We start from the raw sequence: 15,169 nt of genomic DNA on the forward strand, positions 1-15,169 counted from the left end.
GTTGGCGCAGGATAGAGCAGGGTTTAGAGCTGTTGTGCGTAGGGTCGCTATGAGTCGGAAACGACTCGATGGCACATAACAACAACAACAACAACTATGTTTTCAGAAGTGCATTTTTTTCAAGTAAAGTTTTTCCTTCTGGAACAGTTTCAAATTTACAGAAAAGCTGCAAAAATACTACAAAGATTTCCCCCATTCTCCACACCCACTGCAACCTTCAATATGGATTATACCTCAACACCAAGACAGAAATGCTCGCCATCGGACTAACATTATGATAGATGTCAGAAAGATTGAAATGTCAACGACTTCGTCTTACATGGGTCCACAACCAACACACTTGGTCCCAGCAGTCAGGAGATCAGGAGACGCATTGCACTGGGAAAGTCTGCAGCCAGGGACCTCTCCAAATTATTGAGGAGCAATGATGTCACTTTAAAGACTAAAGTGCACCTGATTGAGGCCGTGGTCTTTCAAATCACCTGCTATGATGCTGACAGCTGGAAGTTGGCTGAGAATGACAGGAGAAAAATTGATGTTTTGGGGTTGTGGTGTTCGAGAGAGGGCTAAATATCCCGTGGACTCTCAAAGAACCCCAAACATCTTGAAAAAAGTGCAACCAGAGTGTTACATGGAAGCAAAGATGGTGAAGCTTTGTCTCACATACTGTGAGCATATTATTGTTGTTGTTATCAGGTGCTGTCGAGTTGAGCATGACTCATAGTGACCCTGTGAACAACAGAGCTGAACCCTGTTCTATCCTGTGCCATCCTCACACTTCCTGAGACATAAGGGCCCATTGCAGCAGTCACTGTGTCAGTCCACCTGGTTGAGGATATTCTTCTCTTTTTTTTTAATTGTATTATTTTTACGTGTACCGTCAAATCAGATCTGACTGGTACAGGAGGAGATTGCCCCCTCCTTCTCCAGCAGAGCATCTGGTGGATTTGAACCGCATACCTCTGGGATTGCAGTGCAGCATCTTGCCACTAGGCCACCAGAGCTCCCTAGATATTCTTCTCTTTTGCTGACCCTCCACCCTTCTCAACATCATGTCCTTCTTCTAGAAACAACCCCTCCTAGCAACATGTCCAAAGTATGTGAGGCAAAGCCTCATCATCTTTGCCTCCAAAGAGCACTCTGGCTGCACCTTCTCCAAGACATATCAGTTCGTTCTCTTGGCCGTCCGTGGGATGTTCAGTGCTCTTCTCCAACACCACAGCTCAAAGGCATCAATTCTTTTCCTGTCATTCTTATTCATTGTCCAGGTCTCGGATGCACAGCTAGTAATCAGAAAGACTATGACCTGAATCAGACACACCTTAGTCCTCAAAATGACATCACTACTCCTCAATAATTTGGAAAGGTCCCTAGTTGCAGTTTTTCCAGTGCAATGTGTCTCCTTAGTTCCTGACTGCTCATACCAAAGGTGTTAATTGTGGATCCAAACAAAATGAAGCTGTTGTTGACAGTTTCAATCTCCTCTCTATCCATCATGAAGCTTCCTATTGGTCCAGTGGTAAGAATCTTTGTTTTCCAGACATTGAGATACAATCCATACTGAAGACTGCATTTATTGATCTTCTCCAAGTGCTTCAAGCCCTCCTCACTTTTAGCAAGCAAGGTTATGTCATCTGCACAACACAGGTTATTGACAAATCTCCCTCCAATCGTGATGCCACATTCCTCCTCATAGAGTACAGCTTCTTGGGTAATTTGCTCAGCATGAAGATTGAATGGGGAGAGAGAGAAAATACAACCCTGACATGCTCCCTTCCTGTTTCCAAACCACGCAATGCTCCCCTGCTCTGTCCGCACAACAGCCTCCTGGCCCAGGTATAGGTTTTGCATGAACACAATGAAGTGCTCTGGGATTCCCATTCTTCTCCATGTCAGCCACAACGTCATGATCCACAGTCAAATACCTTTGCATAGTCCATAAAGCACAAATAGACATTCTTCTGGCATTTTTTACTTTCAGGCAGGATCCATCGGACATCAGCAATTATATCCCTGGTGCCACGGCCTCTTTCTAAATCCTGCCTGAACTTCTGGCAGTTCCTTATCTCTGTACTGTTCCAGCCATTTTTAAATGATCTTCAGGGTATTTTGCGTGCATGTCAGTGATACTGTTGGATCGTTTCCTCATTCAGTTGAGCATGTCCTCAGAAGAGGCTGTTCCTTGGAGGCTGACATGATGCTTGTTAAGGCGGAGGGTCAGCCCAGGAGAGGAAGACCCTCAATGAAAGGACTGACACAGTGACTGCAGCCGTGGGCTCAAGCGTGTGGCAGATAATAAGGATGGCGCAGGACAGGACAGGACTCAGATCTATTCACAGGGTCTCTCTGAGTCATGCTCCACTGTTGTTGTTACGTGCCATCGAGTAGCCTGCGACTCACAGGGAACCTACATACAATAGCTCTAAAATCTCTGAACCCTGCCCTGTCCTGAGCCAGTCTAAATGACACACCTGCTCCCATTGCCATAGTTACTGCATCAATCTATCTCATCCAGAGTCTTCCCCTCCTTCACTGTCCCTCCACCCCTCTAAGCATGTTGTCCTTCACCAAGGCCCAGTCCCTCCAGGTCACGTGCCCAAAGTATGTGGGATGGAGCTTCAAAATCCTAGCCTCCAAGGAGAAACTTGGTTTCACCCTCTCCGAGTCAGACCTGTTTGTTTTCTTGGCAGTCCGTGGTATATGTTCAAGACTCTTCCCCAGCACCACAACTCGAAGGCATTGATTCTTCTTCTGTCATTCTTAGTCATTGTCCAGCGCTCTGATGAATAGCAAGTAATTGCTAAGACTGTGGCCTGGATCAGGCGCACCTTAGTCTCCAGACTGACATTGTTGCTTCTTAGAACTCTGGAGAGGTCCCTAACAGCAGATTTTCCCAGTGAAATTCACCTTTTGATTTCCTGACTCCTGGTGCCAAATTGTGGTTGATTGTGGAGCTGAGCAAGTGGTAATTGTTAACAACCTCAAACTCTTCTCCACCTATCATGGTGCTGGCATTTGGCCTAGTGGTGAGAATCTTTGTCTTCTTAATGTTGAGCTTTAATGCATATTGAAAGACTATAGCCCTTGACCTTCTACAGCAAGTGCTTCAGGTCCTCCTGAGTTTTGACAAGCAAGGTTGTATCATCTCTGTAGTACAGGTTGTTGCTGAGTCTTCCTGCAATCCTGATGTCACATTCCTCCTCAGAGAGCCCAGCCTGCTGAATTATCTGTTCCGTAGATAGATTGAAAAGGTATGGAAGACAGGATACATCCCTGACGCACTCCTTCCCTGATTCTGAACCCTGCAGGTTTTCCTTGCTCTGTTCCAAGGACTGCTTTGTGGTCCAAGTATTGGTTTTGAATGAGCACCATCAAGTGCTCTGGGATTCCCATTCTTCCCAAAGTTAGCCACATTTTACTGTGATCCGCATAATCACATGCCTTTGCGTAGTCAAAGAAACACAGATAGACATTCCTCTGGTACTCTCTGCTTTCTCCGAAAGTCCATCGGACATGGGTGACCTCTTTTAAATCCATCTTCTATTTCTGGTAGTTCTCCGTTGATGAGAGCACTTAACACAACAGCCACACCCACTTACCCTATTATTAACATCTAAAATTGTTGTCCGAGTGGGTGATGACAAACGCTGCATGGTGCCACTGCTGTAAAACAGGACTGACCTCGGAGTCGGGGGGAGACTGAGAAAGATGGCTTCAATAAAGTATATTGCATTGAATCAGATGAGGGGAAAATCTGTTTAAAAGGGATATGTGACTAGGTATGTTTGTCATGACAGGAGTCCAGAGAGAAGGCTGCATAGTGGAGTGGACCTGGGGGAGGGATTGTAAAACAATGAAAGAATTTTTCTTTTACTTTTACAAGAGGGTAATGTACTAGGAGGGAGGGGTGGGAGGGGAAAAAATGCAACAATGAATGAATGGAAACCCAAAGTCTCTGTAAATCTTTACTTAAGTTAATAATAAATTTAAATAAATTTTTAAAAAAGAAAATTGTACACTCTCAGCTTCTAAGCAAAAGTTGAAGATTCACGTACACCCACAAGAACTTGGGAATTATAACAACAGAAATAATAACCACCACCACTGGAAACCTTATGGGACATATTCCTGCAGTGCCACACCTGGGTCACCCGGGGTCAGAACGGACTTGAGAGCAGCTAGAGTGATGGTGGACGTCGCTGCCGTACGTTTGCCACAGCTGAGAAACCAGCATTTGGTGCATAACTACTAACCAGGCTCTGGGGTTCATTTAAGGAGCCCCTGGTATCACAGTGGTTAAGTAGTTAGCTGGTAAACGTAAGATGAGTGATCCAAACTCACCAGCATCTGTACTGGAGGAAGATGTGGCTTGTCCATTCAGGTCACGGGGACAGCCTTCGAGCTCCGTGCAGGAGTTCCGGCCTGTCTGAGGACTGCTGTGAGCTGACAGGCAGCACAGCACGCTGGGGACCAAACCGTCTCAGGGACAGCCATGGAGCCCCCGTGCAGGAGTTCTGGCCTGCCTGAAAACGGCTGTGAGCTGACAGGCAGCACAGCACGCCGGGGGGACCATATCATCTCAAGGACAGCTGTGGAGTCCCTGTGCAGGAGTTCTGGCCTATCTGAGAACTGCTGTGAACTCATCAGCAGTACAGCACCCTGGGGACCATACCACCAGAGTGCCTCACAGGACTGTTGTGGGTTGAAATCAACAGCAATGATTTGGCTTGGATTTGGTTTGGTGGCACAGTGTTTAAAGACTTGGCTGCTAACCAAACAAAATACAGAGTCACTGTATCACAAAGAACTGACAATGAAAATTTTCAGGAAATATCGTATGAACAAGAGGCAATGGTAATGAAGGAGGAGGTTCAAGATGCACTGAAGACATTGCCGTAAAAAACATAAGGCCCCAGAAATCTATGGGATACCAACTGACATGTTTCAAGTAACAGATGCAGCCCTGGGTGTGCCCACCAGTCTGTGCCAGGAAATTTGGAAGACAGCTGCCTGGCCGACTGACTGAAAGAGATGCATATTTGTTTTTATTCCCAAGAAAAGTGACCCAAGAGAATGTGTGAATTATTGAACAATATCATTACTATCACACGCAAGCAAAATTTTGCTGAAGATCATCCAAAAACTATTGGAACAGTACATAGTTAGGAAACTGCCAGAAATGCAAGCAGGATTTAGAAGAGACCGTGGCACCAGGATATCATTGCTGATGTCAGATGGATCCTGGATGAAGGTAAAGGGTCTCAGAAGAATGTCTATTTGTGCTATAGACTATGCAGAGGCATTTGGCTGTGTGGATCACAAGTTATGGCTAACATTGAGAAAAATGAGGATCCCACAGCACTTAATTGTGCTCATGCAAAATCTATACCTAGGCCAGGAGGCTCTTGTGGGAACACAACAAGGGAACACTACATGACTTAAAATTTTAAAAGGTGTGTGTTAAGGTTGTTTCTTCTCTCCATCTCTATTCAAAATGTAAGTTGATAAAATTATTCAAGAATCCGGACTTTACCAATGAAGAAGAATATGGCATCAAGTTCAGAGGAAGCCTCATCCATAATCTGCAGATGACACAACCTTGCTTGCTGAAAGTAAGGGAGATTCGAGGCACTTGCTGCAGAAGAATGCACCCTCCAAAATGTCATCTCAAGTTCAAGAAAAGCGAAATTCTCACCACTGGACCAAGAGGCAACATTGTGATAGATTGAGAAAAGGTTGAAGTTATCAACCATTTCGTCTTACTTGGATCCACAGTTAACACCTTTGGTACCAGCAGTCAGGATATCAGGAGACGTATTGCATTGAGAAAATCAGAAGTCAGGGACCACTTCAGATTATGACAGTGCAGTGATACCAGTTTAAGGACTAAGGTGTACCTGATTCTGGCCATGGTCTTTTCAATCACTTACTATGCATCTGAAATCTCGACAAAGAATAAGGTTAACAGAAGAGTTGATGCCTTTGAAATATAGTGCTGGAGAGGAGTCCTGAACATCCCATGGACGGCCAAGAGAACAAACAAATATGTCTTAGAGAAAGTGCAGCCAGAGTGCTCCTTGGAGGCAAAGATGATAAAGCTTCACCTCACCTACTTCGGGCGTGCTACTAGGAGAGGCTAGTGCTTGAAGGATATGATGCTTGGAAAGGTGGAGGGTCGGCGAAGGAGAGAACCGTCAGCCAGGTGGAGTGACACAATGACTGCAGCGGTGGACTCAAGTGTCGGAGATTGTGAGGACGGCACAGGATGTGACAGGGTTCAGATATATTGTTCACTATAGATCGTACTCAATCCAACGACACCTAACACAGCAGCAACAGCAGCAGCTGTGTATTCTACTGTTGTCCCCAGGGTTTCCGAAGGCCTTTTATTTCAGGAGTGGATGGCCAGTCTTGCTTCTTAGTGTTTGTTCGTCTGGAAGCTGTGCTAAAACCTGTCCACTGTAGGTGACCTGGCTGCGTTTCAAAATGCCTGTGCAGAGTTCCCAGCCTCGCAGAAGCACACCAGCCACCACAGTATGGCAAACCGAAACGCCAAGGACACCTGAGACACTTCCTGAGGGAGAGCACAGCTTGCATTCCATATGGGTTACATCTCAACATCAAGAAAACAAACATCCTCACCTATGAATCACAAAGCAACACAGCGACGGACAGAACAAAGGGGGACGTTCGTTGGCAGCTATTTCACGTTACTTGATCGACAGTCTACACCCTTGGCACCTGGAACTCTTCCGCACGGATCTTTGTTTCTTTTTCATTTATTTATTCATGCCTTCATTTATCCCATCCGTGTGTTATGTATCATCAAGTCAGAACCCACTCGTGGCTCCGGTGGGTTTTCCAAAGCAGGCAGTCTCACCAAAGGAGATGGCCAGTCGTTCTGCAGAGAAGCTGGTCTCTCTAGGTTGATAGCACAACCCCGTACCACTAAGCCACCAGAGCTCCTATCAGTGTTATTGTTGTTGTTAGGTGCTGTCGAGTCGAATACAACCCATAGCGACCGTATGAACAACAGATCTGACCCCTGTCCCATCCTGTGCCAGCCTCACACTTCCTGACCCACTCGAGCCCATTGCATCAGTCACGGTGTCAATCCACCTGGCTGAGGGTCTTCCTCTCCTCTGCCGACCCGGCACCTTTCCCAACATGCCTCCCGGGGCAGATGCAGTAAGTTGCAGGAGAGGAGACTGCCCATCCTTGTGTGGAGCAGCTGATGGAGTCAAACAATGTGCCTTTGAGATTTCAGTGCAGCTTCTTTCTGCTCGGCCCCCAGAACTCACTCTTGGCCCTCAGAACTCACTCTTTGTCTTTACAAGATATCTTGTAATCTCTTCATTTTACAAGAGATTGAAGGAAGGGGAAGTGAGCAGAAAAGGAAAGAGCTCGGTATGACTGAGAAGAGCGAGGGGCATTGCATGTCCTTTGGACCTGAGGTTCCAGTGCTGAGAACTTTCTAGACCCAAGGGACAATCAATGCCAAGAACCAGGGAGATCGCCAAGAATTCTGTGCCCACAGATGCTGAAAGGAGACACGGACTTTTCTCTGGAGCCAACAGAGAAACCCTACACCCTGAATTAAAACTTCTAGCTCCCTGAATGGTGACAAAAGGAATTTCCATTTGTTAAAGCCATTCATTGTTGGCTTACGATTTTGGCTTTAACATGAGTGTCACATCCCCTCACAATGTTACTGCCGTAGCAGCACTAAAGAACTAAAAGCCAAACCTTGCTGTTGTGTTGGAACCAGCCCATGGCTGAGCCTCCAGCAGGCTTTCAGAGGCCGTGAATCACTCAGGAGATCGCCCATCTTCCTCCCATGGAGCAGCTGGCGGACTTGAACCGCCGGCCTTTGAGCTGGAAGCACAGGTCCTTACCACTAGGCTGCCGGAGCTCCATCTAGACAGCTAATACATCCACTAACGGGGGAGCAGAGCCATGTTGTATATTCACAGAAACCAGCGACAGGCAACAGCCTGGGTAGGTGAGGCCACAGATGCAGCAGGACGCAGCGGGATGTGTGTGGCCACACGTGGGGCTCAGAAGCACAGAGGTGCAGCTTTCGCAGGACCAGCCCTGTGAACAGAGAGGCGTGGGAGTGACTGTGGAGACCAGCCAGGAGGAGCTCCTCCAGAGGAAGGGACATTTGATGGGAGTAAACCTACGTTCCCAGGACGGAGCGTGTCTTAGGTGGGGCCTTCAGCAGGGCTCAGCTCCTACCCCCACCCAGCATACAAGCTCTGAGCAATTGCACTGCCCTGTTTCATATTGGGGACCCTGGGATGAGTGGGACTTGGAGTAAATCCAGTACCTCGGACTCAATTTCCCTGGAGCTACTGTTGACTTAACCCCTTGCTTCATTCTCAGAGCTTGCGAAGTGGGCGTGTAGTTCTGGCGGTGGCTGTGTCACCACATTGGAAGGAAGGCAGGTGGGACTCCAGGGAGCCCCAACCTGCAGGGGACTGTATGGAGCTGACTGTCTCGGGCTGGGCTCCTGAGTGACCCATTCAGGCCCTGGGCCCAGGGTCATCCACAGAGCCAGTAGCAGGCCCAGGGCCGTCCACTGAGCCAGTGCTGGGCCCATGGCTGTCCTCTGAGACAGTGCCGGGCCCATGGCCATCCGCTGAGACAGTGCCAGGTCCACTACTGTCCACTGAGCCAGTAACAGGCCCAGGGCCATCTGCTGAACCAGTGCTGGGCCCAGGGCCATCCACCGAGCCAGGGCCAGGTCCACTGCCGTCCGCTGAGCCAGTGCCGGGCCCATGGCCATCCTCTGAGCTGGGGCCAGGTCCACTGCCGTCCGCTGAGCCAGTAACAGGCCCAGGGCCGTCTGCTGAGCCGGGGCCAGGCCCTCACCGCGCTGTTGTCCGGCAGATGGTGGGGCTGATGCAGCAGTGTGCGGAGAGGCGCCTCCAGGAGGAAAGGGCCTTGAAGGAGCAGGTGGAGCGGGTGCTGGAGGCGGAGAAGAACGCCAAGGCGGCGCAGACCAAACTGTGGAAGAGCCGGCGGCAGGCAGGTATGGGGGCGCCCTGGCCGGCTGCACCTCCGAGCGAGAGAGGCCCCGACCGGTGCCCCACCCACTGCTCAGCACCCCGCTTGGCCCCCCAGCCCAGGAGGTGCTGGCGGAGAGCCGGGAGCTGCTGCAGCGCAGCGCACAGGAGGCCAGCGAACAGCAGAGGCAGCGGTGCGAGCTCATCTGCCAGCTGCGCGCCCTGGAGAGGCAGCCCACTCGCAAGGAGAAGCTGGTGGACCTGACCCAGGTGGGCCCGTCCCCTCCAGTCACCCCGGGGGCCCTGTGCCGACCGTGCAGGCCACTACCCTGGGGGCTGCCCAGAACGCCACACCCTGGGCAACAGGGTCACTCAGCCCACACCAAAGGCCACCCTCCACTCATCACTAGCCGGTGACCTGGAACTGGCCCCAAAAGTTCACAGTCCTGTCACCAGACAGACACCACCTCTGCCCTCTGCCACCCTGAGAGTGGAGGGCCAGGCTTCTGGGGTAGCCAAGGCGGACTGCATGGGGAGAGCAGACATGGAGGGTCTCGGAGCTGGCTGAGGGTCTAGCCTGGTCCCAGGGGGTGGGGACTGGCCACTGTCAAGGTGACTTTGAGACTCCCATCTAGGTAGGATGTAGTCAGCCCAAAGTGAGGTCTAGAGGGAGAGGCTACATGGAGGCTGGAGCCCATAGCGGGGAGACCCTGTGGGTCAGGGGGCAGAGACTGCACCAGGAGGCCAGAGTGTCCCAGAGGGCTGTCCTCTCGGCAGCCTGGTGGCCCTCTCCAGTTCACAGGAGCATGAGCGGGGTCTGATCAGTGGGCTCGGTGCTGGGCCCAGTGGCTGGTCTGAGCAGGGGGGACATGGACTGTGGAGAGGTCAGAAGAGCCCACGAGCAGACCCCCTGGGTCTGGGCTGGCTAGGGCTCCTGGCCAGGCCTGGCATGGTGCCTCCTGCTGCCCCGCAGATCCCGGGGCACAGGCTGGAGGGCGAGATGTCCATTGTGGAGCTTCGGGAGCGGCTGGCCCTGCTCAAGGAGGCTCAGCAGCGCGCCCAGGAGGAGAAGCGCGACCAGATCATCCAGGGCAAGCGTGCCCGGAGCCAGGAGCTGCAGGACACCACGGAGCGCATCGCACTGTGCCGCGCCGCCATGGGCCGGGCCGCCGCCCTGAGGTGGGTGCCAGGCCGGAGGAGGACACCTGGTGGGGGAGGCTGCTCCTGTGAGGAGGACACCTTGGTGGACACAGAGCTGGGGCGGGCACTGGGTTAGGAGGACACCTGGTGGGGAAGGCGCCTGGGTTGGGAGGACACCTGGCCGGGGGAGGCTGCTCCTGTGAGGAGGACACCTCGGTGGGGAGGGCACTGGGTTAGGAGGACACCTCGCTGGGAAGGGCACCTGGGTTGTGAGGACAGCTGGTGGTGGGAGGACTCTCAGGTGAGGAGAACACAGAGCTGGGGAGGACTGCAGGCCCTCCTTGCAAAGCCTACTGGCGCCTCACGACAACGCTCCCGGTGGTTCTTGACTCTATGAGACGGTCTGCAGGCACCTGGAAGTGTTGGGAAGCCGCAGGGCACTGCCCAGCTCAGACACCCTGACCCAGATGTAGCGGTTTGCATCTGGGACTCGGGTCTGACTTTTGCCACACGTGCTCGTCTAGTGAGCTGCCTGTTTGTCCTTGCACGGCAGACAGCCTCCCTCCGAAGTATTCCAGCCGGCGTCCTCTATGAAGGCCCTGCCCTGCATGACCTGGATGTTTCCTAGTTGGTGCCCCTGGGGACCCGCACTGCCCGGTGCCTGCGGTCGGCCTGCGCTCGCACCTCACAGGCTGCCAGGCTGTTTTCTTTGCAGACAGGAGCCAAATGAGCACCAAACCTTCCATTTGGCGGGCAGGCTTTCGTCACACACACTCTTGGGGGACATTGTGGTGCTTTTTCCTCCCGCATGGACCTGTCCTGTGGCAGCCAGACCAGGCCTGGGTCAGTGTCACACCCCGTCGTGGACTTGTCAGCTCCATCTCCCAGGGGCGTCCAGTTGTCAGGCATGTGGCAGCCCAGACCTGCAGAGCTGACCCAGATGCAGGGAGACTGGGGAGCTGAGGACCAGGCAGGGGGACAGATGGCAGGACCTGAACGACAAACCCACTGCCGGCACATCGGCACCAGTTCACAGCGGCACTCCACTGGGCTCTAAAGCCAGCACTCGTGATGGGAGGACACTGGCTGTCTTGATCCTGTGTGGTGGATTGAACTGCCGACCTGACAGTCAGCTGTAATACACATACAGCCGTGTGCACCAGGACGGGAGGGAGGGAGAGGGTGTAACTCACCGTCACTGACCTGCCCCTTCCCATGACTGGGAGGTCCGCGGGTGCCACACGCGGTTGTCACAGGACGAGTCAGAGTCACATCAGTCGTGGGTGCGTGCGGATAGCGTCCCATCATCACTCACGGAGAGATCTGGGAACATCTACGTAGGGAGGGGACACCATTCTTCTTCAGTCTGCCATTCGTGTCAGAGTGCCCCCAACAGTGGTGATTCAAGATGTCCACGTCGACTCATGAGTGCCTTGGACGTCAACCTTCCGGACGACCTCCGGTCAGTCTTCTGACGTTCATAGTGGGTGCACTCCATGTTCCCATTGTCAGTGGATGTTTACAGCTATAATTATCCTATCAGCTGGGGACTCAGACCCAGCCGGCAGTGCCAAGAGTGACCTGCCTCCACGGGTGTGGCAGCTGAGTTGGGCAGCCCCACTTGGAACCCAGCTCGTGACCAGGAGCTGGAATCGACCGCACGGTGATGAGCTTCCTTTCCCTTTCTCCTGGGTGACAGCCACTGTGTGTGCAGTTCAGAGGAGGCACGTGACAACACAAGTCGGGGCTGCCCAGGGAGACCTCCGCCACCCAGCAGGTCCCCAAGGAGGCACCACCCGCAGAGATGTCACCACTTCCCAGATGCTGGCCTTCCGCCTGGAAGACACCAGGGGCAGTGAAATGAACACTGGAGACTCCAAGAGTCCAGCTCAAGCCACCTATTCTAAAGTTCCTGCCATCAGCTGGACCCCGGTGGGCATTCACGGGGGGGGGGGGGTGGCTGTACAGCAGTGATGCAGGGAAAGGACGCAGGGGACAGCGTGATCAAGGCTGTGAAGTCAAAGTGTGTCAGGGAAGTTTCAGCAGGAAAACGGTGCTTTTTCAGAAACAAGATTTGCAAAGATTCTCACCATTTTTAGGAGGTGGTCACTAGGAAAACGGAGTGGCGAAGAACACGTGAAGTCAAGGGGCCTCTCACTTTCCTTCATACGCTTTTAGAGGCACTTTGTGGCTGTTGTTAGGTGTCATTGTCAAGTCTGGCTGACAGTGACCCTGTGAACGCCTGTCCTAACCTGCACCGTCTCCTCCCCTCTGACACCCCTCAGCCCATTTTGTGGTGACCCAGTGAGGACGTAGCTCGTTTTAATGCTCTTTGCAGATATGACATTGTTTTCTCAATCTTTGTAACTTTGAGACTCTTTCTTGTGACTTGAGAATCGATGGGTGTCCCAATGACTCAGGCCCGTGTTTGTCTTCTGTCGTTGATTGCAGTCCCCACACACGGCCTCACTTCTCCCACCGTTCACCCCTCTGCCTGGGTGTGACCCCAGCACCCTGAGCGGATACTGCCCTTCTGATCTATGGGTGACCGTGCTAAGGAGTGCAGGCCTTCACCGCCTCACAGGTCCACCGACTGCTGGGCTCAGTGTTGTGTCACAGGGCGAGTCTAGGTCCAGGCTCAACGGTGACATAGGCTCTGCTCTTGGGGGTTCCACTAGTCTCCATCAGAGGGCAAGCCTGCTCATTGCTGGAATAGTGACTCCCTTCTACACTTACTCCCACGCTCCCGGGACGCTCTGCGAACAGGCGGCACGGCCGCTGGGCACCATCCAGCTCTCTTGTCCAGGCCGTGGAAGTTGAGGCCCACAGTTCTGGTCTGTGGACTAGTCACGTCCGTGTGTCTTGGCCGTCCCTCACTCTCCTCTGCTCTGATAGGGAAAGACGAGTGGTTACACTTTAGATGGTCCCTTGAAAGCCTTAAAGGCCCTGGTCACTCTTCATCCATGTAGGGGATAGAACATTTTCTCTTGGAGTGGCCTCTATGTTCCCCAAGACTGTGGTCCTGAGGCCCCATGAGACCAGTCACTCGTTCCCTCTCACAGGGAGATAATGATTTGGAGGCTTTGAAGGTCTGTGGCAACTTTGTCATGTGAAGCTGTTGGTGCCATTGTCACAGCCAGTGATGGTGTGCTCACCTCACTGCTGTCACATGTGGGTTGTTACTGTTGTTAGGTGTTACGGAGTCTGTCCCGAGTGCCAGGACCGTGTGGACAACAGGGAGGTTGTCAGGTATTCTCACATGATTCCCATTTTTTCATAGTATGATTGATTGCTCACTTGAGACAGTACCCATCACTGCTGTGGGACAACTCTGACAGAGAAGGATCCTATAGCAAGAAATCTTGCTGAAGAGTAGTCAAAAAGTAGTGAAAGCTGTTCATACATAGGCAACTGCCAGAAGTTCAAGCAGGATTTAGAAGAGGCTGTGGCACCAGGGATATCACTGCTGATGTCAGATGGATCCTGGCTGAAAATAAAGAATACCGGAAGGATGTCAGTGTTTCATCCACTACGCAAAGGCTTTTGACTGTGTGGAGCATAACAAATTATGACTGACATTGAGAAAAATAGGAATCCCAGAAAGCTTAATTAAACTCAAAGGAGACCAAGAAGCTGTTGTGTGAACAGAGCAAGGGAACACTGTTTAAAATCAGGAAAGGTGTGCTTCAGGGCTGCATCTTTTGCTCATACCTATTCAGTCTGTACGTTGAGAAAATCATTCGAGAAGCTGGACTTTATGAAGAAGAATGTGGCGTCAGGATCCAAAGAAGATCCATCAACAACCTGTGTTACAGAGACAACACAGCGTTGCTTGCCCAATGTGAGGAGGACTTGAAATACTTGCTGCAGATGAATAAAGACTATAATATTGAATATATCGATCTGGATTACATCCAAAATCAATAAAACAAAAATCCTTGCCACTAAGCCATCAGGCAACATCATGATAGACGGAGAAAAGATGGACGTTACAGAGGATTTCTTCTTTCTTGGATCCACACTCAACACCCTTGTTAGCAGCTGTCAAGAAATCAAAAGGTATGACAACAATGTGGAACAAGATGTGCATGGCAAAATGGACTGGAGGAGGGGGAAGAAAGGAGGAGGGGGGAATGTGCAGTAATGCATTAATTTAAAAAAAACACATAAAAATATGTGTTGCATTGGACAACTGCCATGTCAGGGACCTCTCCAAATGCTAAAGAGCAATGATGTCACTATAAAGACTAAGGTGCGCCTGATCCAAGCCAGAGCCTTTTAAGTTCCTATGCATCTGAAAGTCGGACAATGAGTTAGGATGGCAGAAGAATCAATGCCTTTGAGTTGTGTTGAAGAATACTGAATATCCCATACAGTGCCAAAAGAACAAATACATCTTGGCAAAAGTACAACACGGGTGTTCCTTAAGAGAGAAGGATGGTGAAACTTTGCCTCACATACTCTGGGAATATTGTCACGAGGGCCCAGTCCTTGGATAAAAGACGTCATACTGGAAAAGGTGGAGTGTCAGAAAAAGAGAAAGACCCCCAACAAGATAGACTGACACAGTGACTGCAGCAATGAGCTGGAGGGCATCAGAGATGGTGTGGATGGCACAGGATAAGTCAAGGGTGATATTCATTGTTCATAGGGTCAGTATGAGTCCTGGGCGACTTGATGGCACCTACCAACAACAGGGTAAGTAGAACTGCCCCCTTGTGTTTCTGAGGTTATAAGTCTTTACACAGGTGGGCTGCCTCATCTATCACTGAAGATGGTGTGTTTGAACCTCAGACCTTTAGGTTAGCAGCCCAGTGCTCAGCCCACTGTACCACCGAGGCTTCTCTAACATACCTCAGTATGTGTTATGTGCTGTTGAATCAGAACTGATTCATAGCTGTCCCGCCAGGCAGTTTTCAGAGGCAGTAAATCATCCCGGAGGAAGCTGTCCATCCAGGGGAGCAGCCGGTGGATTTGAACGCCATGGCTTTAGGATTGTAGCGAAGCTTCTTTTTTTTTTT

At 51.2% G+C, this 15,169-nt stretch overlaps 1 protein-coding gene across 1 annotated transcript in view; it reads left to right on the forward strand.

Moving 5' to 3' along the window:
- Positions 1 to 15,169, forward strand: part of LOC102873821 (plectin-like) — a 43,587-nt gene that overhangs the window by 25,219 nt on the left and 3,199 nt on the right. Inside the window, exons 11-13 of the mRNA XM_006893655.1 lie at positions 8,893 to 9,034; positions 9,127 to 9,278; positions 9,982 to 10,187. Of these exons, the coding sequence (XP_006893717.1) occupies positions 8,893 to 9,034; positions 9,127 to 9,278; positions 9,982 to 10,187 (500 nt within the window). The remainder of the gene's footprint in view (positions 1 to 8,892; positions 9,035 to 9,126; positions 9,279 to 9,981; positions 10,188 to 15,169) is intronic.

This window comes from Elephantulus edwardii, unplaced genomic scaffold, assembly GCF_000299155.1.
Source record: "Elephantulus edwardii isolate Elephantulus edwardi_28Jun2011 unplaced genomic scaffold, EleEdw1.0 scaffold00129, whole genome shotgun sequence".
Taxonomy (NCBI): Eukaryota; Metazoa; Chordata; class Mammalia; order Macroscelidea; family Macroscelididae; genus Elephantulus; species Elephantulus edwardii.